The 25,145-nt window shown below is 44.7% G+C and overlaps 1 protein-coding gene across 1 annotated transcript; it reads right to left on the bottom strand.

Moving 5' to 3' along the window:
- LOC134531427 (putative ammonium transporter 1) lies at nucleotides 1-22,751 on the bottom strand. The gene is made up of 11 exons (XM_063367129.1): nucleotides 22,634-22,751; nucleotides 20,356-20,468; nucleotides 18,410-18,499; nucleotides 17,629-17,856; nucleotides 17,045-17,250; nucleotides 14,969-15,202; nucleotides 8,931-9,042; nucleotides 7,286-7,404; nucleotides 6,095-6,221; nucleotides 4,905-5,015; nucleotides 1-327 (listed from the first exon to the last, which is right to left on the bottom strand). The coding sequence occupies exons 2-11, from the start codon at nucleotides 20,447-20,449 to the stop codon at nucleotides 239-241; spliced, it is 1,410 nt and encodes a 469-aa protein (XP_063223199.1). The 5' UTR covers nucleotides 20,450-20,468; nucleotides 22,634-22,751; the 3' UTR covers nucleotides 1-238.
- Nucleotides 22,752-25,145: the final 2,394 nt, after the last annotated feature.

Raw genomic sequence — 25,145 nt, 5'->3', positions numbered from 1 at the left:
TGTTTTCCAACGCTCTTTTTTATTTTTTTATACAAATCAGTCTTTTACAAAAACACAAAATATTATGGCAAGTGTGGGATAGAACAATGAACATGGAACAGGGAATGCGTTGGGGTGAAGACGACTTCTATGGAAACAACAGCCACCAACACAAACACGAATAAATAGTTTTGAACGCGTGCAGATATGCCGCAAGGTCCATCCTTGGTGAAGAGTATCCAGCCAAAACTCTGCTGAATCACACTTGGTATAGCTTTTTGCTCTCCGATGACGTCATGAGTGCTTGGCACTCGGGCACGGGAATCACTGCGCCGCTGAGTGGACTCGCTGCAACACACGAGATGACACTAATTAGTTATTGCTTATTAGCATTTTACCCAAGAGCAAATATGAGTGGACCAGAAAAATAAATTTAGGACTTTTTCAAATAATTTTTATCACACGTAATAGTATATGAAAATAAAATATATTATATAAAATATATATTACAATTGTATAATAATCTATAATTGTACATATAGAATTATATAAATTATATAAGAAATTTTATATTATATATAGTAGTTTAAAATAAGTAATAATATAATATATAATATAAATGACACTATTATATAAGTAATATTTAATGCAAGTATGTATTTAGTAAGTTATACTTAAATCAGGACTTTGGTTAGTGTAAGTCTGTGGATAAAACATTATTTTACCCAGTGTGGCGTGTAACCACTTTAAATTAGGACCATGATTATATGGTGGATTATTTTCACTCCAAGCTAGGCTCGATTGTTCAAAACGTACTCAAGCTATTGTAGTGTTTTTATTGGTCGCTCCTTCATTCGATTATTTCGCACATGACTGGGTGACATACTTCTCTCTGCTTATTTCTGTCCTGCGCTACAATCGTCACAGAAAAGCTGCTGCATACGTGCTTCAAGACTACTTTTCTACATAATGAAAACGCAGAATCGTCGCGCGAAAATTATTGTAGCGCGACGGACGCTATGCGAATAAAATCATTTCTTAGCCAATCACATTCGACAGATCTGTGACGTTAGTGCGACAAAAATTCTCAGTCACGACCAAATTTCCAATTAGAAAGATTTTCTATTCCCATCGCACCGCTAGCGCGACATTTCTTAAACTGACAGAATTTTTTTTAAATAATGTTCAAACTCGTGCATTGGTAATATTAGAATTTTTTTAAGGTTTTGTGTAGTAAATTTATCTGTGAAACCTTTTATATGTGTTCACAAAAATAATTTTTAGTTTTTTTTTTCCCGAATGGACACAAATTTCGATAAAATATTATTATGTAAAATATGCCGGAAAAAATCATGTAAACATTAGGTTGTCGTATGTGTGGTGCAATTGTAATGGCCAAAGTTTATATACAATCACTTGTTTTAGTTTATGGTCGCAATGCAACGACAGACCGGACACGCTCAGCAGCCAATGGTATACAAGGTCGCCGTGACGTCACCCCGACAAAATACGAACCCCCACGACCCGCAAGAAAATATATTTCTAATTTTGTCGTGTCATGCAGTACGACAAAATTCCAAACGGAAACCTTACAAAAACTAATGTTCGAACATATTTGCCTTCTTGGTAAATCTTTACGATGAAAAACGAAATTTCGGTTTACGTGTGGTGGGTAAACTTTCACATCTGTAGTGTGCCTTCGTCTGTTTATATAAACGGACATCATTGTGTTTATGTTCAATGTTTTCATTATTATACATTGTTCAAGATTTAATTTAAGAATGGACGAATTCAGTGAAGAACGTTCAGTTAATAAAGTTCAGGTTAATGTTATTTTGTATGACTTGGATTTAAGGACTACAGAAACCGGCAAAAAACAGGAACTGAGATAGCATGTTATTTCTTATCTTCTACACGGATTTTAGCACATATTAAACTGCATTTTATGAACGCATTTGGCTTGGAAAAATTTGCCGACAGCCAAAATAGAGTTTGTCGTATTAATGTTGTCGTGGTATTGTGACCCTACGCTATTAAATCTGTCTTGCTGGAGCTGTGCGGCGGTGTGTTGGGTTTTCTGTCGCATCACGTCCTTCCCGTCGCGTCGTAGCGCTTTCATGAATGCAACATCATGATTTTACTGAAAGCCTGTGCGTCCATTAATCGAGTAAATTTCAGTATAGAAACTGAGCATCCCACCATTCGTGTTTTCAACTTAACTGTATGTAAATATTTACGCATAACTTAATACAGATCTAAGAAAAACATTCCACAGCAGTCACTGGTTACTGAAAAGGGATGCGTACAGGGACGTAACTAGACTAATTTACACCCCCCCCCCCCGGGCAATAACTCATTTTAACAGCCCCCCCCCTGCACTTTTTTTTACAAAGCAACCAAACCAAAACCTCTCTCGACAACATCTCATATCGCCACCACACATTTATTTCACTACTAGCTGACCCGGCAGACTTCGTACTGCCTAATTAAATTGCAATAAAGTCCTGTCAAAATGATTTGTAATGTGACATTTTTTTGTTCCTACATATTTTATAGTCGGGGCAAAAACTTCTCCTGAACAGAACCGTCACCCTGGTGATAGGGTGTTGTGAATAAGAAATATTTAAAATAAAACATATAAATAAAAAGATTTAAAAAAATAAGTAATCTCTATTGTCAATCATGTGAAACATAATAATTTTCATTTTCATTGTAGTGCATGATTAGATCGGTAATTAGCTTGGTTTGTAGCATTTCGGGTTCTTCTACTTAAATTGATTCGTCTAATAGGAGGCATATCTATATTATAGATTATTTTGTCACATGCAATAATTAACGATCATAGGTAAATAAACACTGCACAAAACACTATATAGGTAAGAATTTGTTTCGTGTATAAGTTGACAAAATCAAACTCATTAGGGTAGGTAACCTAAAATCCAAGAGAAAAAAACACTGACATTGACAGACAGTTTGTTGTTGTTTCAACTTTTTTTTAATTTAATATGACTTGGAGTCAAAACCTTCAAGCCGTATTTAAAAGAGGGAAATGAAATAATAAAAAATTAAACTTATGAAATACTTTTGGTAACGCTGGTTTTGTTTGACTGATGTAATGACTTGAAAACTGATGCATTTTAAAGTAAAACAAATGAAATAATATCGCGAAGACGACCAAATTGAACTATTCGATTTCGTTTTATTTTTTTTTTGTTTATCTGTGCTCCAACGCACACTGTTTTGATAGATATGATTGAACTTTGTACAGAGGTAATAAAGTGCAAATTGACTCTTTGACGTTAGGAACATACCTACATTGTTTAAACAACAATGAGTGCTCGTTTTAGTTAGAAAACGTTTGTATGGGAAAAAGAAAAGGGCTGGTTTTAGGGTTTTTCCGGCAATTATTCGAATTTTTCTCGCCGTAAAAACCATCTTTGAACTTCAACGAACATTTTAAACAAAATTGGCCAAATTGGTCCAGGCGTTGTTGAGTTATGCGCTTACCAACACTTTTTGCGATTCATTTTTATATTATAGATTCCAAATATTTTTCATTCAACCTAGATGGTACATAAATAGATTTATTTGTAATAAATAAATATGGGTATATCTATATCTATTTGGAATACATAAATGAATATATTGTAGTTTGAAAAATTATTAAATCAAAATTTCCCATTGCATGAATCATTTAAAGAACGTAAATAGATTTATTTTCAGTCATTTCATCTTGAATACATAGCATGTTGGATAGTACGCGAAAAATACTAGTTTTTTTATATTTGACGATAAACATGTACATCTCTTTCAATATAACTAATTCAGTTTATCTGCCCTCCAACTTTTTTTGTTTTGTTTTATAAAACTACGATATTCAAGCAAGTATCTATAGTAAAAAAAATTATTCTGACAGTGGGGCTCCCTCCAAATGCTGAGCACGGTTCACAAGCCCCCCTCTAGTTACGTCCTTGGACGAGTAGGTGCCCGTCATCCAAAGGGTACGTCGTCAAGCATCACCCCATGACGATGTGACTGAAGGAAACGGTTCGGAGCGAGAAGAAACACGTTGGCTAACAGCAGAGTCCGCCCCACACACGAACCTCGTGCAGTTGGAAGTGAAAACCCACGCAACACATCTGTGTCTCGGTGAGGAGACTGACGTCATCACTTGACTCGTGCAAGTATCCCATCGTCAACGTCAACTAACTGCTGCACAAGGGGTTCGAACCCGCAAGCAGAATTTCAGGTTATTGTACCTCAAACAACTGAAACATTATCATCGATTTTAATTACACACTTATATCCGTGGCCAGGCCCAATAATAACAGTTTTAACTGATTTTAATTAATAAAGTAAACATAATTTCAGTTACTTTAAGCGGCCGAAACTCTACATCTATCAATCAAAACTGGCGTCGCGCGGGACTCCACTTGGGCTTGCTGTTCGGTAGCTATGATAAGCTCCGTACCACGAGGCCTGCCACCGCGACCATGACGTCAGCCACATCGGCCGCCATGTTGGTTCAGCTTTCCGTCTGCTAGAGTTCGCTACGACCATAATGGTTTACTTTTTACCCGCCAGAGTGTGCACCAGTGGCAAACACCGGTTCGTCGGATACCATAGCAGCCACCATCTTGCCGGCCATCTTGGCCGCCATCTTGAAAATCCGTAATCATCAACCAGATGTTGCAAAAGCATTTTCACACTGAGCAACCAAGTTTGAAATGTGAAAAAATTTATAAAAATTACTGTCGTCACTTAATGAAAAAAATACTTTAGGTGAGCTTCGCTTAAATGTAACACAACGTACAAACCTCTCATAGTTATCCTTTCGTGAAAAATCCAACTGAATATAGGTACTAAGTGATAAAATGTACAAACTTTAGCTTCAGAATGTTTGAATGTAATAAACTGATTCTTACGTTTCTCAGCAAGCACCATAACTGAGCTGACTGGTTCTTGTGGCAGGCGAAAGTCAGGTTCCCAAGATGAAGGCGGATATGCGATCTCTCCGTGCATGGCTATGTCCAGACCTGTTGCACGGATACATGCTACATTTAACAAACTTGTCAAGAAGTATTTTTTAAAATAATTTAGGGGTGGATCAACGTTTTCTATGTGCAGTTACAAAATTGGAAACATTTAATTGTGAACTGCATATAAATCGCAAGTTTTCTGTAAATAAATATTATTTAGAAGTTGGCACATACGTGAAACTACTACAGCAAAGTTTCCGTTCTCTATTAGGTCAACAAATTAAACTTTCTCAGATTAATCTTGTCGCTCTTTGCTTCTTAGTCTAAAATTTTTGTCTGGTTAGAAACAGAAAAGAATGACGGATAATTTGGCTTGATCTTGGACATTTACTGTTAAAATATTAGCTGCCAATAAACTTAATTTTAAATTATTAACAGTTTTTTTCAAATTACTTAAATAAATTTGTTTCTTATACATTATGAAGTTATTTTTGCGGCTAACGAATGCATTGATGAACTGGTTACTCATACAAGAACAAGCTGTGTTCTAGCTAAAAATATTTTACAAATAAAGGCACTAACAAATTCAAGACATATAACTTAAACCCATAATTCATGAGATCTAAGAACCAGGAAAAAGCAGCTACTGGAGATTTGCCTGTTGGAGACTACAGAGCGTCCCACTCTTAGATTGCAGTGTGGAACTAAATTGGCACTTTTTCTCTCTTTCCAACACTCGCCAACTGCCGTAAACGCTGTCCTTGTTTCTGCGTGCGCTGTTGCCAAATATAATAAGTATTTGAAATTAAATGCATTGTAAATTGTTTATTTATTTACCAAGTGAACATTAAAACGTTTCGTATGATTTCGTATCATTGAATGTGTGTGTGTGTGGATTGCTCCTTATTTTAAGTTAAAAAGAGGCATTTTATTACAGATTTATGAGCGTGATAGTAGGCATAGGTATAAATCATTATAATTGACTAAAATTGATTCTTAAAATTCTTCTCGTGCACTCATAATTCAAAAGGAGCTCATCCCTCTGAACTCGTTCGTTAACGTGCTAGAGAACTGGCAACAGCGCGCGCCGTGTACTGCGATCTGGCCGCGGGACAGTCCATAGAGCAGTGGGTTACCTTCCAGCTCCTGCTCCCTACTGACTCTCAGCAGGTTGAGAGCCCGCAGCGCCCAGAACAGGAGGCAGCAGCTGACTGCAGACCACAGGACGATGGCCAGGGCGCCCACGAGTTGATACACGAACAGCTGAAACAACCAGTAACCATCCATAACTACCTGCTGTACCTCGCGTTCATGGGTTTGGGCATCCAAATCTGGCAACAAAGCATCGTACCAAGCCTAGTGGAGTGATAGGCCTGTTATATTCTTGTTAACTCGGTTTCCTGTCTGCCTGTCTGTTCGGTAAAATTTTTTTCCCGATGAGCGAGAGATTTGAAACTTTGAAAGTAGCGCAGAACTAGATGACAATGCAACATTAACTCGCTTTCTTATCTGTAATGTTTATTCGTTTGTCTGTTCGGTAAAAATTAGGTTTGGTTTTGTCTTGCAATGCCCCCCGGATTCGTGGCGTCAGGCTACGAGCAGAACAGCACAGTGTTGCGGGATGCATAACGCAGCACTCCGCAGGCGGTGCCTACATCACCGATTGCTCTAGTCAAGATGTTTAAAATTGATTGCCAACATTTCAGCAGAAAGTAATAATTATCTAACAATAATATACCACGTTTTTAAAATGGACTAGAAACTATAAAATAATTTATCCTACCACCATACAAATGTATAACCCCCATACAGATTCCTAACCCCATTATAGATTTTCCTGAAAATTTATGATTGCAAATTTTTAATAGCTATGAAAATACCTGTAAATTTTAAAACAAAAAACGTGGAGTGCATGCAAAATACAGTAGTAAAGAGTGTAGGGAGTAGCTGTCGTTGAGAAAACTCACAAAAAAGGTTCATATACATAATTTGCAATGCAATAAAATTGTTACTGATTTAGGTGACATATCCACGTATCAACCTGCTTTCCAGTTTTTAATCGCGTCATAGATTTTACTTGGCGTTTTTTTTCCTGAATTGCAGTAAGCATCTCCACGGTTGAGAATTCAACTTTTTTTTTTCTCGACCCTGACGACACCTGCTGAAATTCAGAGCGAAACCGTCAGTGGAGTCCACCACTCGGACGCGGCTGTGCCCAGAAAGCCGAGAGCCGTGGCTAGAAGGACACGGGAATCGCCCTGGGACAGAGACAGTGGCGCGGGAGTGTCTGCGACCGGGCAGGAGAGGGAGGGTGGTAGATGGCTCACCATGGTGGAGGCACTCGAGGCTCCGTGCAGCAGCCCGCGGCGGGAGAACACGGAGACGGCCACGACGCCGCACAGACCTCCGCCCAGGTGCACCGCCACGGCATCCAGAGGGTCGTCGACTGCGACACAGCCACGCACTCTACTTCCTTACATGCAAACAACTGTATCACTACAAAATAGTGTTCGCAGTAATGCCGGGGTTCGGATTCTCACCCCTTTGTGTTGTCCACGGTACCTCCAATAGTTAAAGTCATCTGTAAACCCTTCCCGAAACAGCTTTCCAGTATTAACTACGGACATTAAGGGGCCCGCCTACCCGGGCACACACACGGTGTGCAGAGCTTCAGGAAAAACAACGCGATTTCAAAACTACTCAAGATATCCGAGTGGGGCCTATTTACGAATAGCATTTAAGAGTTCGCTGAGGGCCGAAAAGTACTTTTAATTTCGGATTAAGTTTTTAAACTGTATTTTTAGAAGCGTTAAAATGCCTAAAACGCATGTTTTCAGAGTAAATTTTAGGCATAAAACAATCAGTACAGATTCTTGAAAGCACTTAAGGGGCTTGCATAACACCTTTATCTTCATTTCTCCGCCATATAATGTTACGGTCACCGCTCAAATTTCACAGTTATCCTGTGTCGACGAGACGAATGCGTGCCAGTTCAGAGCCTTGCGCTTAGAGGCGATACCGCGCTGGAAGCACCAGCGAGCGTCGCGCTTATCATCCCGCCTCACTAACACACATACACCCCTGACGAGGCGGGCCCCTTAATAAGCATAACAAATAAAGTCAAATCATTGGATATTTGATCATCTTTTCCGTGGTTTAAAAAAAGTTATGCTTGCATGAAACATCAATTAAAATATAAATTTATGCTTCAATTTTTATAAGAAACACTCAGCAACATCTCTAAAAAAATATATTTCATACATGCAAATATAATCAAAGCCTACGTTGTTCAAAGTTGCAGTGTCTTTGTTGGTAACCGTTTTTCAAAAGAATATTTTGTAAAAGTACAGATTTTTTTTAAACTGTAGTTTCTTTAGATCCTTCTGACAAAAATAACACTGCCAAGGTTTTCGGGTTCTTACTATGTACGTCATGACAAAAACCGGTTAACTCTTTTCTCGTTTTAGAGCAACAGTTCCAATTTATTAGAGTAACACATTGCTTGTCTCCATGAGAGGAATAGCCATTTGAAACAAAAATGCATTAAACAATTCAAGCAATATCAAACGATCGTCACCAATTTAAAATAAACAATGTAAACATTTTGTAATTCTCAGAGCCTCGGAATGAATAAATGAAGATCTTCACGTAGTTTCCCGCAGGGTAGACATGGATGGGATGGGGCTGTCACTCGTTGGAGCCGGCTGTCCTACCCTAGGGACGGACATGTCGTTCGATAAGCCTTGAGAATACGTGTTCTTGATAATGCAGCGGTTATTTTTTCAATTTACCGGATGGCGATGAAATGAAAGTATTTTCAGTTAGTAATAAAGGTTTTAATTCAGCAATGACACTCTGCACAAGAGAGGTTGCGAGAGTGTGCACATCCGCAGTTCGACTATAGCCGCCCAGGGTTAGGGACTACGTTCAACTTTATTTGCAAAGAGGTTCGTCTCCGGAGGGTGTACTCACTCCGGCAACGGGCGACGAGGTAGTGCAGGAACACGTAGACGCACCCGGCGGTCATGCCGGTGACGAGGCTGGACCACAGGGCCATCTCGTCGGGGGCTCCACACACGGACACCTGCACAGACAAGCACGGACACGCCCGGTGATCAGAGACCGGCTCGTCGTCGGGGAGTGACTGGTGGGAGGAGTGACCAGGCTGGACCACAGGGCCATCTCGTCGGGGGCTCCGCACACGGACACCTGCACAGACAAGCACGGACACGCCCGGTGATCAGAGACCGGCTCGTCGTCGGGGAGTGACTGGTGGGAGGAGTGACCAGGCTGGACCACAGGGCCATCTCGTCGGGGGCTCCGCACACGGACACCTGCACAGACAAGCACGGACACGCCCGGTGATCAGAGACCGGCTCGTCGTCGGGGAGTGACTGGTGGGAGGAGTGACCAGGCTGGACCACAGGGCCATCTCGATGGGGGCTCCGCACACGGACACCTGCACAGACAAGCACGGACACGCCCGGCGATCAGAGACCGGCTCGTCGTCGGGGAGTGACTGGTGGGAGGAGTGACCAGGCTGGACCACAGGGCCATCTCGTCGGGGGCTCCGCACACGGACACCTGCACAGACAAGCACGGACACGCCCGGTGATCAGAGACCGGCTCGTCGTCGGGGAGTGACTGGTGGGAGGAGTGACCAGGCTGGACCACAGGGCCATCTCGTCGGGGGCTCCGCACACGGACACCTGCACAGACAAGCACGGACACGCCCGGTGATCAGAGACCGGCTCGTCGTCGGGGAGTGACTGGTGGGAGGAGTGACCAGGCTGGACCACAGGGCCATCTCGATGGGGGCTCCGCACACGGACACCTGCACAGACAAGCACGGACACGCCCGGCGATCAGAGACCGGCTCGTCGTCGGGGAGTGACTGGTGGGAGGAGTGACCAGGCTGGACCACAGGGCCATCTCGTCGGGGGCTCCGCACACGGACACCTGCACAGACAAGCACGGACACGCCCGGTGATCAGAGACCGGCTCGTCGTCGGGGAGTGACTGGTGGGAGGAGTGACCAGGCTGGACCACAGGGCCATCTCGTCGGGGGCTCCGCACACGGACACCTGCACAGACAAGCACGGACACGCCCGGTGATCAGAGACCGGCTCGTCGTCGGGGAGTGACTGGTGGGAGGAGTGACCAGGCTGGACCACAGGGCCATCTCGTCGGGGGCTCCGCACACGGACACCTGCACAGACAAGCACGGACACGCCCGGTGATCAGAGACCGGCTCGTCGTCGGGGAGTGACTGGTGGGAGGAGTGACCAGGCTGGACCACAGGGCCATCTCGTCGGGGGCTCCGCACACGGACACCTGCACAGACAAGCACGGACACGCCCGGCGATCAGAGACCGGCTCGTCGTCGGGGAGTGACTGGTGGGAGGAGTGACCAGGCTGGACCACAGGGCCATCTCGATGGGGGCTCCGCACACGGACACCTGCACAGACAAGCACGGACACGCCCGGTGATCAGAGACCGGCTCGTCGTCGGGGAGTGACTGGTGGGAGGAGTGACCAGGCTGGACCACAGGGCCATCTCGTCGGGGGCTCCGCACACGGACACCTGCACAGACAAGCACGGACACGCCCGGTGATCAGAGACCGGCTCGTCGTCGGGGAGTGACTGGTGGGAGGAGTGACCAGGCTGGACCACAGGGCCATCTCGATGGGGGCTCCGCACACGGACACCTGCACAGACAAGCACGGACACGCCCGGCGATCAGAGACCGGCTCGTCGTCGGGGAGTGACTGGTGGGAGGAGTGACCAGGCTGGACCACAGGGCCATCTCGTCGGGGGCTCCGCACACGGACACCTGCACAGACAAGCACGGACACGCCCGGTGATCAGAGACCGGCTCGTCGTCGGGGAGTGACTGGTGGGAGGAGTGACCAGGCTGGACCACAGGGCCATCTCGTCGGGGGCTCCGCACACGGACACCTGCACAGACAAGCACGGACACGCCCGGTGATCAGAGACCGGCTCGTCGTCGGGGAGTGACTGGTGGGAGGAGTGACCAGGCTGGACCACAGGGCCATCTCGATGGGGGCTCCGCACACGGACACCTGCACAGACAAGCACGGACACGCCCGGCGATCAGAGACCGGCGCGTCGTCGGGGAGTGACTGGTGGGAGGAGTGACCAGGCTGGACCACAGGGCCATCTCGTCGGGGGCTCCGCACACGGACACCTGCACAGACAAGCACGGACACGCCCGGTGATCAGAGACCGGCTCGTCGTCGGTGAGTGACTGGTGGGAGGAGTGACCAGGCTGGACCACAGGGCCATCTCGTCGGGGGCTCCGCACACGGACACCTGCACAGACAAGCACGGACACGCCCGGCGATCAGAGACCGGCTCGTCGTCGGGGAGTGACTGGTGGGAGGAGTGACCAGGCTGGACCACAGGGCCATCTCGATGGGGGCTCCGCACACGGACACCTGCACAGACAAGCACGGACACGCCCGGCGATCAGAGACCGGCTCGTCGTCGGGGAGTGACTGGTGGGAGGAGTGACCAGGCTGGACCACAGGGCCATCTCGTCGGGGGCTCCGCACACGGACACCTGCACAGACAAGCACGGACACGCCCGGTGATCAGAGACCGGCTCGTCGTCGGGGAGTGACTGGTGGGAGGAGTGACCAGGCTGGACCACAGGGCCATCTCGATGGGGGCTCCGCACACGGACACCTGCACAGACAAGCACGGACACGCCCGGCGATCAGAGACCGGCTCGTCGTCGGGGAGTGACTGGTGGGAGGAGTGACCAGGCTGGACCACAGGGCCATCTCGTCGGGGGCCCCGCACAAGGACACCTGCACAGACAAGCACGGACACGCCCGGCTATCAGAGACCGGCTCGTCGTCGGGGAGTGACTGGTGGGAGGAGTGACCAGGCTGGACCACAGGGCCATCTCGATGGGGGCTCCGCACACGGACACCTGCACAGACAAGCACGGACACGCCCGGCGATCAGAGACCGGCTCGTCGTCGGGGAGTGACTGGTGGGAGGAGTGACCAGGCTGGACCACAGGGCCATCTCGATGGGGGCTCCGCACACGGACACCTGCACAGACAAGCACGGACACGCCCGGCGATCAGAGACCGGCTCGTCGTCGGGGAGTGACTGGTGGGAGGAGTGACCAGGCTGGACCACAGGGCCATCTCGTCGGGGGCCCCGCACAAGGACACCTGCACAGACAAGCACGGACACGCCCGGCTATCAGAGACCGGCTCGTCGTCGGGGAGTGACTGGTGGGAGGAGTGACCAGGCTGGACCACAGGGCCATCTCGATGGGGGCTCCGCACACGGACACCTGCACAGACAAGCACGGACACGCCCGGTGATCAGAGACCGGCTCGTCGTCGGGGAGTGACTGGTGGGAGGAGTGACCAGGCTGGACCACAGGGCCATCTCGTCGGGGGCCCCGCACAAGGACACCTGCACAGACAAGCACGGACACGCCCGGCGATCAGAGACCGGCTCGTCGTCGGGGAGTGACTGGTGGGAGGAGTGACCAGGCTGGACCACAGGGCCATCTCGTCGGGGGCCCCGCACAAGGACACCTGCACAGACAAGCACGGACACGCCCGGTGATCAGAGACCGGCTCGTCGTCGGGGAGTGACTGGTGGGAGGAGTGACCAGGCTGGACCACAGGGCCATCTCGTCGGGGGCTCCGCACACGGACACCTGCACAGACAAGCACGGACACGCCCGGTGATCAGAGACCGGCTCGTCGTCGGGGAGTGACTGGTGGGAGGAGTGACCAGGCTGGACCACAGGGCCATCTCGTCGGGGGCTCCGCACACGGACACCTGCACAGACAAGCACGGACACGCCCGGTGATCAGAGACCGGCTCGTCGTCGGGGAGTGACTGGTGGGAGGAGTGACCAGGCTGGACCACAGGGCCATCTCGTCGGGGGCCCCGCACAAGGACACCTGCACAGACAAGCACGGACACGCCCGGTGATCAGAGACCGGCTCGTCGTCGGGGAGTGACTGGTGGGAGGAGTGACCAGGCTGGACCACAGGGCCATCTCGTCGGGGGCCCCGCACAAGGACACCTGCACAGACAAGCACGGACACGCCCGGCGATCAGAGACCGGCTCGTCGTCGGGGAGTGACTGGTGGGAGGAGTGACGTAGCCGGGGGAGGGGGTTGGAGATCCCCTCCCTTTAAGAACTTACATGACTACAGCTTAGCTTACAGGAGGACTTTATTTGGAAGTTTTATTGTAATCCTTATAGGCAGGAATGGTGTTTCCAAGTAGTATATATTTAATGCCGGTTTGCACACGTGTTAGTTGTAAGTATGCCTTCTTACATACCCATCATGTGTGTTTCGGGTATTAAATAACAATAATATATTTGTGTTTATTATTTGTTTTCATGAAAACATCAAACAATTGACTTAAATAAAAATAAAAGTTTTTCTTTTCTTTTCTCAAGCAAAATCATTACTTTAATTGCTACGTGTAAACGTTGTACTTATAAAAGTCTACTGGTCCCTGAGATTTTAGTGTGAATGAAATATTTCTTTTTAAACTCAATTATAAATGAAAATCAACTCCAAAAAAATTGTTCTAATGGTTTTAGTGGACACCCTCCTTCACAAAATGCTGGCTACGGCACTCGGCACAGATGGAAGGTCGTCCAAGTGTCAAAGTTCCCGAGTGTTTACATTCTTAACAGTTCATCAAATAGCATCGAAGAAAACATTACATCGAAGTTTTACACTGTCAAAAAAATCTGACCTAAAATTTAAGAACACTGGTTACAAACTATCTCGAGACCTCCGTAAATTTATGGAATTTTCTGATTTTTTTCTTTGAAAATAACTCACAAGAGTCTTATTAGAGCATTCACAAAACCTTCTAAATCTTGTTGAATCTACCGCAAACACTCTTTACCTCTCCACGCAGAAACAGTTTACAACAAAAAACTGCACTAGGAGGTTGCAACCCGTAGTACATTCTATAAAGATCCAGTTTTCAGAAGCGTTCATGTTTGAAAAGTCAGTAAATCTAATGTAATTTCTATGAGTGTATAAAAAATCTGAGTTAGAAAAAAATACCAAATAGTTTTTACGCATAAATACGACAAGAGATATTAATGTGAATAACTGTAGTTTGAGCGATTGCCATTTTTTTTTTAATTTTGAGGGAATGGTAATTAAATACTGACTTATAGTTTTATGGGTGGCAGGGCGCGCCACACTGTTCTAGAGAGGTTTCCAGATAGTAGTAGATCACTACCGGCATCGTTGTACACCTAAACCTAGTTAACTCAGAATAGAACATTAAATAATATGCTAGTTTCCAAGGCGAAGATGTAGTGGGTCGTAGTACACAAGACGTCTCTATACATTTTTAAGAAGAAATTCTCAGGGTTTGTAGTTATTAAAATTATAGAATATTTGTCCTCTAAGATAATTTATCTAAAAATAGCCTCGAAAGCCTGCGATCATAGGCGATCATATGTCTATACCTAAATAATTTAAAAATGAATATTGGGTACAAGTATTATATCATAACAAACGATTGTGCAAAAAAAAACGTAGTCTGTTGGCTTGAATATATAGATAAATAGTCTATCAGAAACATGTCGTTTTATTATCTAAGAACTTATATTTTCATCTCTGGATATATTTGATTTATTATATCTATGTCACGTTCTTTAAATGAATGATGCATTGTAGAATTTGATTTAAAACAATTTCTTGGCCATATGACATTGCAGTTTTTCAATGGCTTATGTCCAAGAAATTGTATTAAATAACAATTTGATTAAGCAACTGCACTTATTGTAAAATATATATATATTTACGTTTAGATCCAGAGCGTAAAATGTTAGTACCGGCGGTGGAATGTTATGCTATGCATATGTTTTGTCACTTGTTGGCATCAGGAGACAACACCATAAAGTTTCCCACCGGACTGTGAATGCCGTCGGTCATTGGCCTTTAAGCGTAAACAACGTCGCCCTGCTCACCATGCCGGCGAGCGCGGCGTTGAGCGTGATGGCGAAGCTCCAGGCGGGGTCGCCGAACAGCCCCAGCCTGCTGCCGGCCAGCACCAGCAGCCCGCCGCCGCTGCCGCCCATCACCGTGTTGGCGACCACCGTGGAGATGACGCCGCCGTCCCCGCGGCCCGCCATGGAGCCCAGCGAGCCACCGTTGAAGGCCAGGAAGCCGCTGAACAGCAGTAGGCCGCCCACGCCCACCAGCTGCGCCAGGTCGCGACCATCACAACCCGCACTCCTAGTCTCCCTCCTTGTACAGTGTGTCCATAAAACAATGTGCCAGTTACAATGGTATATCATACCAGTTTCATTGTAAACTATTTACAACAAAACATACATCAAATTAAAAGTAAACTAACCTTGTTTTTCTTTCATATTTTTAGTAATTACACCTTCAATTATACGGCACACATCCAACGGAAAGTTCAATTCTTCCCACACTTTGGTTAACACGTCCGGAGTAATGGAAGAACTAGCCCCATCAATTCTGTGTCTCAACTCTGGCAAATCATTGGGTAGCGGCGGAACGTAGAAACGAATTTTTTTAATACTTAATGGAAAAAAAATCGCATTGCGTTATGTCAGACAAACGTGGAGGCCAGCAAAAAAGAGGTCTGTCGGTTTAAACATTTCGACAAATCAAACTTCAGGAACTTCGATAGTTAAACTTTAAACGAAACACACATTGAACTGAAAAAATCATATTCACTCCTAGCAAATTGCAGAACACAAAACGCTTTATGCTCAGGAGTTTCCATTTTGCGTAGGTGGCGCTGCAAGCGAGAAAACCACAAAGCAGTACTCACGCATGCGCTTATCTAAAACTGGTTGTGTTACTCTTTAATTGTGACTTTGAACTAACACTCTACAATGCTTACAGTTGATACTATTAAAATGTATAACAGGGACTTTCCTTTATGGACATATACTGTATACCACGAAGAGAGTGGGAAAGAACTAAATGTGACTGTAGAGAAAATAAACAAAGATTCCAAGTCCCGAGAATGGTGATGGACAGGAGAACTAGAAACTCTAGTACGAAGGAAAGACACCTCAAGTAAGTCAAAGAAAAACAAAGAGGCCATTCAACGGTAACATGGAGGCTACTTTACCGCCATGTAACAGGTACACACAATTATATTTTTCAACAATTCTAGTCTCCTCTGAAATCTGGAGTGCATGGCCCCACATAAAATGGTATACTTTTAATCAAAATTTTCAGGTAAAATTTAAAGGATTATGCCAAGTATGCCAAGTTTGCGGGTGCAAATTGGCTAGAGCTCAAATTAAGGTCTCGTTCATCAATCCAAGTTAAACCTTCCGGTAAACATGCTGTAAGCTGAACTGCTATGTGAGACCTGGTATCGATAAGAGGACACAATAATGAACTAGTGTAAGCATTTTCAGATAATCGGAATGGAAATACATTCCAGAATAGAGATGTTGCGAAATATGCATGATAGATGTCTCGCGAAAGACCAATGAGGTTGTCAGAGAAACAAATGACTGCAAGTATGTAGAACAGAAGATAAGGGTGTATAATAGTGACTGAAAAGTAATGAAGAGGAGATACAGAGAGTTGACAGCAATTTACTTTGCAACATGGAAATGGGTTGGATGCACAATAAACGATAACGATAGTTGGCAACATACCAGCTCATTTTGTATCCTTACACCAACAGTTCTATGATAATAATTACTTTGACGCACTCACAAACCACATAAAGTTATGAAATTTATAGTCAAAAAGATACATTTTGATCATGATATTTCTCTTCTATTTTCTCAGGATTCGTAACAGTAATGTCAAAGGTCCTGAGTTAAATTCAGACTGAGTACGTTAAACAAACATTCATCAGATGTTTTAGAGCAGGATATTATGTTGTCACTTCGCTACAATAATTCAGACTGCAATGGTAGATCAACTTTTAATTTGTATTGTTTCGTCTGATCTAGTTGCAAAGTGACATCTCTCACCAGAGACTGGTCAGAGATCAGGGACTGATAGTCACGAGGGACGTGCAAGCCAGTGCCCAGTGATATTACCGGCGTGGAGTGTCCGAGGAACAGCTCCGGACCCAGCTTGCCGTCGAAGCGGCCGATGCGGGGCCCCAGGAACACGGCGGCCACCAGCGAGCAGGTCCCTCCCAGCAGGTGCACTGCTCCGCTGCCGGCGAAGTCCTTGTAGCCGAGCTGCAGCAGCCATCCCTGGGGCGACCACACCCAGTGGGACACCATCGGGTACACGAGCCCTGCACACGCCCGTCCCAGCGGTCACAGCACCGCCGTGCTTGTCACAAGTGTGGCGCAGTGCACTGGGTCGTCACCTGCAGTCAGTCTCTGTGCGGGAGTTAACAGGCGTGTCACTGCACTTGGCATTTACATCTAAGATAGCTCCCGCTTTAATGGAAGATTACTCTTTACTTGGTCAATTAAGTGAACCCTGAAATAACCAAATTATAAATTTTTTAACGGGAGTCATAAATTTCACAGGAGAGCTACTATTTCTTCCATGGCTTACAAAGAACGTTGTAAACACCAGCATTGCGACCATCAAAGACCTCGGGTGAGTGTATGTTTCCCGGGACAGAGACTGGACGCATGCAGCCGAGGACGGTGTGCCCACTGACCGGACACGACGGCGCTGTAGGCGATGTAGGCGACGTAGTTGCAGCGCTCGGCCACGGCTCCCGACATGATTGTGGCGGCGGTGGCCGCGAACACGAACTGGAAGAACCAGTGCGCCATCATGTGCGGCCGCAGCCCGGCTCCCGCCCAGTGCGTGAGTCCCAGCACGGCGTTGCCGTCCCCGTACGCGATGGCGTAGCCCACCAGCCAGTACGCCACTGCGCCGATCACTGCAACCGTGCGTTGGGCTCGTGCAGTGCCCGACCTCGGTGTTCGTCTGTTACACGACTGACACCTAACTAGGCAAATCAGTTCTACTAAATCTCGTCTTATGAGAAGGAACAGGAAAACTAGCCTTCGCAGTTCTTTATTTCCAATTGGTACTTACGTAATTCATCATTCGACTGCTGCCTGCATGTGACGCCAGTTTAACTCAAGAGGTGGTTGCTTTGTTTTGCACTAAACTCGTTCCGAATTAGCCTTACGGGTCGTTTCAATAAGTTAATGGTCCAATTGCGAAAGTATCAAGAATGTGTGATTGGAGTCGATTATTTTGAAAATTCAAATCATGGTTTTTCATAAGTACTTGATGGCAGTAGCCAATATATATATATGTCACATTGGGAACTCTTTTCAGTTATGTTTTCAATTCTTGGGTAATATTTAGAAAAGTTTTCCATAGGAGACCATTCTTATGGTTCGGCATAAAATAAGTCCACACCCCATCCAACTATAATAATACCAATTAAATAACTAACTTAGCAGCAAATAACGACCACTCACGCATGTCAAAAACGTTCTTCATGATGATGTTGGTGGCGTTCTTGGACCTGACGGAGCCAGCCTCCAGACACGCGAAGCCACACTGCATCACTGTGGAAACGAAATGTACATTAGACAAGCATAATACATATCGTGTTTACTGATAATACATCTTTTCAACAATCAATAACTAGAGACCTGCAGAATTCGCGGATTCATTCGGTGATAGGCTAGAATTTAAACATCTCTTAGATGATTTTGCTATTGGCTTACTGTTCATCTGGACTAATCTTAACCAGTTATAAACCCTCAACCAAAGAAGGATCGAATCACAGACAACCCAGCTGAGACGACTTACAAGTCGGCAGCCAATGAACTTGCGTTATTTGCCCGAGTGTACGGGGTATGTGCAGTCTATCCTGAAGGCCATCGAAACCGCGAATTTTGCAGGTCTCTATCAATAACTAACAAAAATAACATTTGAGATCGTGATGGGTATGCCAGCCCCACATAAAGCAATATTTCTGATTATGTTTAGTTAAATTATTACTAAACTCTGGAGCCAAATAAAAATTGAAGAGATATTGATGTGTTAATCAAAGATGATTTTGTTTTGCCAGTACATTTTAATATGCACAGAATAATCATCGAGAGGAAATGGAACTTAAAATTGTAGAATGAGAAATGTAAATTGTGAAATATGCAGGCAAGATAGTAATAATGAAACAAGTGAAGGAACGTCATTAAGTGATAGAAAATCAACTGTTTACCTGTAGATAGAATGGAATGAAGATCAACACTGAACAATATAAAGTTAAAAGGATAAAACTGAAAAAAAAATGTTGGGAATACAATATTAATACTGACATTTAGATATTGTGGGTGTGGCGAATTTACAGTATATTATAAAAATAACCACGAAGGGTGTTCAATGTAAAAATATGACCGGACAGCCACAAATCATCAAGAAGATAGTTATCACCAGCAAATTAGACTCGAAGAAAAATTAATGTCACATTGTATGCAACAGGAATGAAAATACTCAGGAAAAACGAACAGAAAATGCTGGACATGTTTAAACTTAAGTTTTGGAGAAAAATAAGATCAAATGGACGATGAAAGTCTTTAGGCAAATAATTTTTATACAAATATTTCTACTGAAGAGAGCACACTGATAGGAAATTATTTCATGAGAAGGAATACTGAGGGTTATGATCGAAGGTCAAATTAATGGATGGCAGGGCTGGGAACAAGAAGACGAATACATATGACTATCCAAAGTAGGAATGGAAGACAAAGGTATATGACTGTAACCAGAACAAAAAAAAACTACAAATAAGAAACATTAGCGTCATTTGAAAATTTTGTTTGTAAACATGTTCATGTTAACATGACAGAAGCATGGACATAAGTCGATAGGCCCCTTGAGAATGTGTCTGTATACAGTGGGTGTAAGTATTTTAACCTTGTTATGATGGGTTTTGAAATGTGAACACTCCTTCATAAGCTTCCGTTGTATTTTTTTGTGCATAACTTTGCCAGTCAGCAGTTTAAGCTTTAGTTTGAGGATGTAATCACACAAAGCAAAGATCCTGTGTATCTTGATTTGGGGCCGCTGAAATTAACAGACTATGGAAATAAACTATGGGTTGCAAATCGCACCAATATTGAAAGAGAACCTAGCTAATGTTTTGGCTAGCCGATTACCGACAAGAAAGCTAAAAGTGCGAGGGAAAATTAAATTCAAGGTTATCTGTGTCGAAGTAATTTTCGTTCTCTCCTTCACCGTCTCGTGTATCTACAGTAACATCTCTCTCGCCGAGAAATGAGACATTAGAGATTGATTTCCAACCAATATGTTGACACCGGCATCATAAACTAACTTGCCCTGATGGTTGGGGACCAGAAGGTACATCGTATGGCAAATGTTTTTCTAAGTTTCAAAAGAACAATACCCTCGTACTCACAGCTGACAACGATGCCGTTACTCAGCAGGAACACGGCATCGATGTTCGTCTTCAGTTCGTGCAGCTCCTCGTAGATGTCTCTGGTGGCGTTCATCTCGGAAGCTTTACTTGCCCTAGGGAAACAAAAATATATAGTGTCCACCCAATGGTATATTATACCAGTTTCATTTAAACTATTCACAACAAATCATATCACATTGAAAGTAAACTAACTTAATTTTTCTTTCAAATGTTTAATGTGTGCATCTTCAGTTATACAACACACATCCAACCCGAAGTTCAATTCTTCTCACACTTTGGTTAACACGTACGGAGTAATGAGAGCATAATAATAAGCATATCATAATAATAAGAAAAAAAGAAATAATACATCCCGTCTATGGCTTAAAAAAACCGTAGTATTTAATTGTATAATGTGCGATTTTAAAACTGATAATATATGAGCTTGAATTTGTGAAATACCGCATTGCAGTATAGTAAGTGAATAGGCTGTTTTGCGACAAATCACTGCCTCTGTTCGTGACTTGTCATCCCAGTGTTTGAATAAATTATTCTTTCACCCCAACAACGTTGTAACCAACATTATTTTTTGAAAGTGAGTTAAAGTTGGGATAACATTGTATCTATTATCATTAGTGGAATGGGAAACTTTTTTCCTACTGAAAATAACAATTGGCAATATGATGAACATTTGAAATTACTGTTTAGTAGAACATCGTTGTAACTACACGCAATGTTGGGTCTCTGTTGTGACGCTAACAAACAGTGATCATAAAAACATTTACGTAAAAAAATTGAAAGTTCATCTTTCTAATCGTATATAGGCTATAACAAACAAAATTTATTGAAAGACGGTGGATGCCTACATATTTCGAGAAAAAAATAAAGTAAAAAGCAAACTTTTCCCGGAAAACTACCGTCTTATGAGGTAAGTAGAACAACGTTGTAAGTGATACTGATGCATATAATGCTTAAAGTTTATTAATTTAATTGTTCAGTATTGAAGTTACAGATGTAAATTTCTTAGAAAACATTCTTATATCAGCCTGTGACACTTCTGGAACAATATTACTATTACGTGGCAATTTTATACCAAAATATTGGCAAAGTGATATCCTTAGGTATGTAGCTGTCGTCGCAATAGTATGGATTGTACCCGATTTAATAAACTTCATCACAAAAATTAGCCTCAAATAGAAAACATTTCAATTAAGATTTTAAATGCTAGATGTAGACCTAATTTATATTCATTTTTCTGACTTTTTTTAACTATGTAGTTTTAATTTTTTTTTATTAAATTTTTCCACTGCAAGTTTTTGTGCGAAAATGTACCTGCAAATAGTTAAAGAGACATCAGAAACATTAATTTACCACCTATGAACTTTTCAGCTTTTCGGATTCGAATGAAAGACCTTTACATATCAGGAGTGCTGAAAAGCAAGAACTGCTAGATACTTGTCAGAATATACCTGCAGAAAAGAGGAGTTACCATGAAAACTTACTAATGAATAATATTTTGCACCACCGTGTGTAATAGATTTATTCGTGGTCTTCAAACTAAATGATCTGAATTAGCAAGTTACAGTGCAACGCAAAATATTTTCCAATAAAAATCAGACACCAGTTTTCTGCACAATTGCATTTAAAGGTTTTTATGTTCTGTAAAATTTACTTTTTGTTGGGAACAAATCTGCGATGGATCACGTGACGCGCACAGAGGACCAATCAAGTGCGACTGCGCGCACTGGAGCACTCGTCACCTGATCTTCCCGCCCGTGGCGTGAAGCAAAGAAGTAGGTGGGGGGGGGGGGGGGTTTCCTCGGGGTAATCCTGTTCAAACGGATTCCTTCGCCACTTCGTCACACCATGACGACATCGAAGTAGAACAGGCCCCGCCATCTTGGCGTTTAAAATATTCCACCGCAGCTTGCAGTACAGCTTCTTTATGACAGCAGGCCTATATTTGGGTAGTTGCTGAAGTCAGTATTCGTAAACTGTTGTGATAATCACGACAGTTTTAGTTCGCAGTTGCCAAGGCGGCGCCAGATTGTAACAGGCTGGTAAAAAAAAAAAAAAAAAAAAAAAAAAAAACAGGTTGTAATGAGATGTACTTGTATATTTCGTACCAGAAATCTTGATAAATTACTCAAAATGGAATTCGTGTAAAAAAAAATATCAAAATCCCAAATCGTGAGGACTAATCCACCCTCACACCCAGAAGCACACAATCTTTTAAATAAGTACAAAAGTTTACGGGCGCAAGCTCAACGCAGTTTACCTCGCTCTGCGCTGCAGCAGTTTGTGTGAATCGGGCCGTTTGGACTCCTTGGGGTCACCCTCAACTCTTCTTCGCTGCTGATGGAAGACGGCGTCGTCGACCGCTTGGCAGTGCCTCGCCTGTCGGGCGATATCTCCCCCCACTGCTGCTTTTAAGGACACTTCTGGCCAATCGCCACGCAGCGCGCTCCCCTCACACGCCCACCCGAGGGTAACGGTCCGAGATAAACATAGTGGTCAAGACAGGCACCAGTGGGCCCGAAGGGCGCCGGACAATATGGAAGACAATATTTTGCAACTCCGCGCCGTGGATTCAGCAGATCAACAGCTCGTGCCAGCCTCTTCCGCGCACGACACTGCTTGTTTGCCTTTCCCATAAACGAGTTTCGCTCACGACAGTCCTCTCGCGCACCTTTTAGAGCGACCCAGCTAAGTTGTAGCTATTTTCGGATACCTGTCGTGCCTTTTCGTCATCATTGTCATGCTATTTTCTTCCTTTTACCCTGCTGTTCATCACAGTCGTGCAGCATTTCTTAGCTCGCTGTTTTTATCAGTTTAAACGTATCGCACGGGCATGACACGTCCACACTTATCTTCACGTGCGTATGTGTCACAACGGGGACAAGAAACATGAGACCGTAACCAGGACTTTGAGAAGGAAGGTGGCCCAGTATAACCATCATATAATTTTTATGATTAGGTTTACTTAATAGTTCAAAATTCATCGTTACACTAGAATCCCAGGGAATAGTAGACTTTTAGTACGCCTGTGTTTACACATAGAAATATAAGTATTAGTTTTGCTTGATAAAATAAAACTGTAGATTTTATATTTTGGGTTTTATTTATTGTCGTTCATGCTTTGTTCCTACGTAAATTTTGATGATTACGCAAGAAACAAGTCTAAAGTATATATGAAAAGCAGCATTAAATGTAGACTACTTGGAAACGTAATTCATGTCACTTCTGTGTACGAAGATTATCTGACTATAATGGGGATTAATTAGATTATTGCAGCCCACAAATAATTACATAATTTCTTCCAAAATAATCTCTCTTGTGACCTCATGCAGCCCAGTTGTTATATATATATATATATATATATATATATATAACAACTGGGCTGCATATATATATAGTTACGATTTCCCTGCGGGGGTTCGTAAAGGATAGCCCAATTAATAGATTTTTATTACACACACAGTTTTATTTATTACCACTACTTAACACTTACAAATAATCTTCTAAATTAGCAAATAATTAATTACACTTAAAGAAATGTCAATTCCCCAGTCACTCGTTCCACACACCTCGCTGGGCCGCACCTCTGGCGCAACTCTCGCCGCAGCACCCCTCGTGGGTCTCCGCCGCGGGACTCCGCCGCCGCACTCCGCCGCCGCACTCCGCCGCCGCCGACGACACTTGCCTTCGCCGAGGATCCACCCGACTCCTCGCTCACAACTTCGTTCGGGACTCCGCCGCGCCCGCGACTCTATCGCCCGGAAGCTCCACCGCGGGAAAACTCCCGACTCCACTGAACTCTCTCACTCCCTGCCCTGGAACCTTCGTCCAAGGACTTCGCCACTCTGCCGCACTCGCGGCACTATCGCCCGGATCTCCGCCGTGGGAGAACTCAGTCTCCGACTCCACTCACTCAGACTCTGCCCTGGAACCTTCGTCCAAGGACTTCGCCACTCTGCCGCACCCGCGGCACTATCGCCCGGAAACTCCGCCGTGGGAGAACTCCCCACTCAACTCCTTACTGACTCGAAGGTCGGCCCAACCTCCTTAAATAGCCCTTGGGTTCCCGTCCAGAACAATCGGGCATGTCTCCGAGATATCGCGCGACCTTCGTCGTCGAAATGCCCAGAAACGCGTCGTGAGTCCTCGAAGGACGCGGCGGCTGCTCAAAGAACGCCGATAAACTCAACAAGCATCGGGTTCCCACAAAACACACCGATAAACATGTCTGAGTCCCTCCATTCCACAGTGCGGCCTCCCTTAAGTAACTCGATCTGAGGCAGGTGCGCGCCGCGACAGTCAGGATGTCGCGAGATAGTATGGCACGAGATACCAGGGAGAGGATGCAGGTGGAAGGGGGCGCAGACAGGCCGAACGAGCGCGGCGACGCCAAGCACTGAAGCCAAGCGCGATCGTAACATTGCCCCCTCCTTAAACCTGTTCGTCCCGAACAGGTAATGCATCTCCTCCTGGAGGTCCCCATGCTACTCGAAGTTTAGGCCTCCTGCATTTTCTCCATCGCGGGCTGTACAGTCTTACCAGGTAACCCTCTCTCGCAGTAGATGTTGCTTCTCTCGTCACCCAGTGACACTTCTGCGTTGCTGATGACCAATGTCGTTCAGTCAGCTGCCCGAGACGGGCCGACCGTTGCCTTGGACGGACCCGATTCTCTTGAGAGCATTGCTTGTTGCCTCCCAATGGTTCGCTTGTTTCTTCCCTTTTTCTCTCTGTTTGTTCTCTCGTAGCTACTTGTTCACAAAGCATTTCTTCCC

The sequence above is a fragment of the Bacillus rossius genome, chromosome 3 (genome assembly GCF_032445375.1).
Source record: "Bacillus rossius redtenbacheri isolate Brsri chromosome 3, Brsri_v3, whole genome shotgun sequence".
Classification (NCBI taxonomy): Eukaryota; Metazoa; Arthropoda; class Insecta; order Phasmatodea; family Bacillidae; genus Bacillus; species Bacillus rossius.
This window is presented reverse-complemented; position numbering and strand designations above follow the sequence as displayed.

Excerpts from the sequence above, each read along its gene's own strand:
- LOC134531427 (XM_063367129.1), bottom strand. The coding sequence starts at position 20,449 with ATGAACGCCACCAGAGACATCTACGAGGAGCTGCACGAACTGAAGACG. Across the intron at positions 17,251-17,628 it reads CTACAGCGCCGTCGTGTCCG|GGCTCGTGTACCCGATGGTG; the intron begins GTCAGTGGGCAC and ends GGGCGTGTGCAG. Across the intron at positions 328-4,904 it reads TATGGTGCTTGCTGAGAAAC|CGAGTCCACTCAGCGGCGCA; the intron begins GTAAGAATCAGT and ends CGTGTGTTGCAG.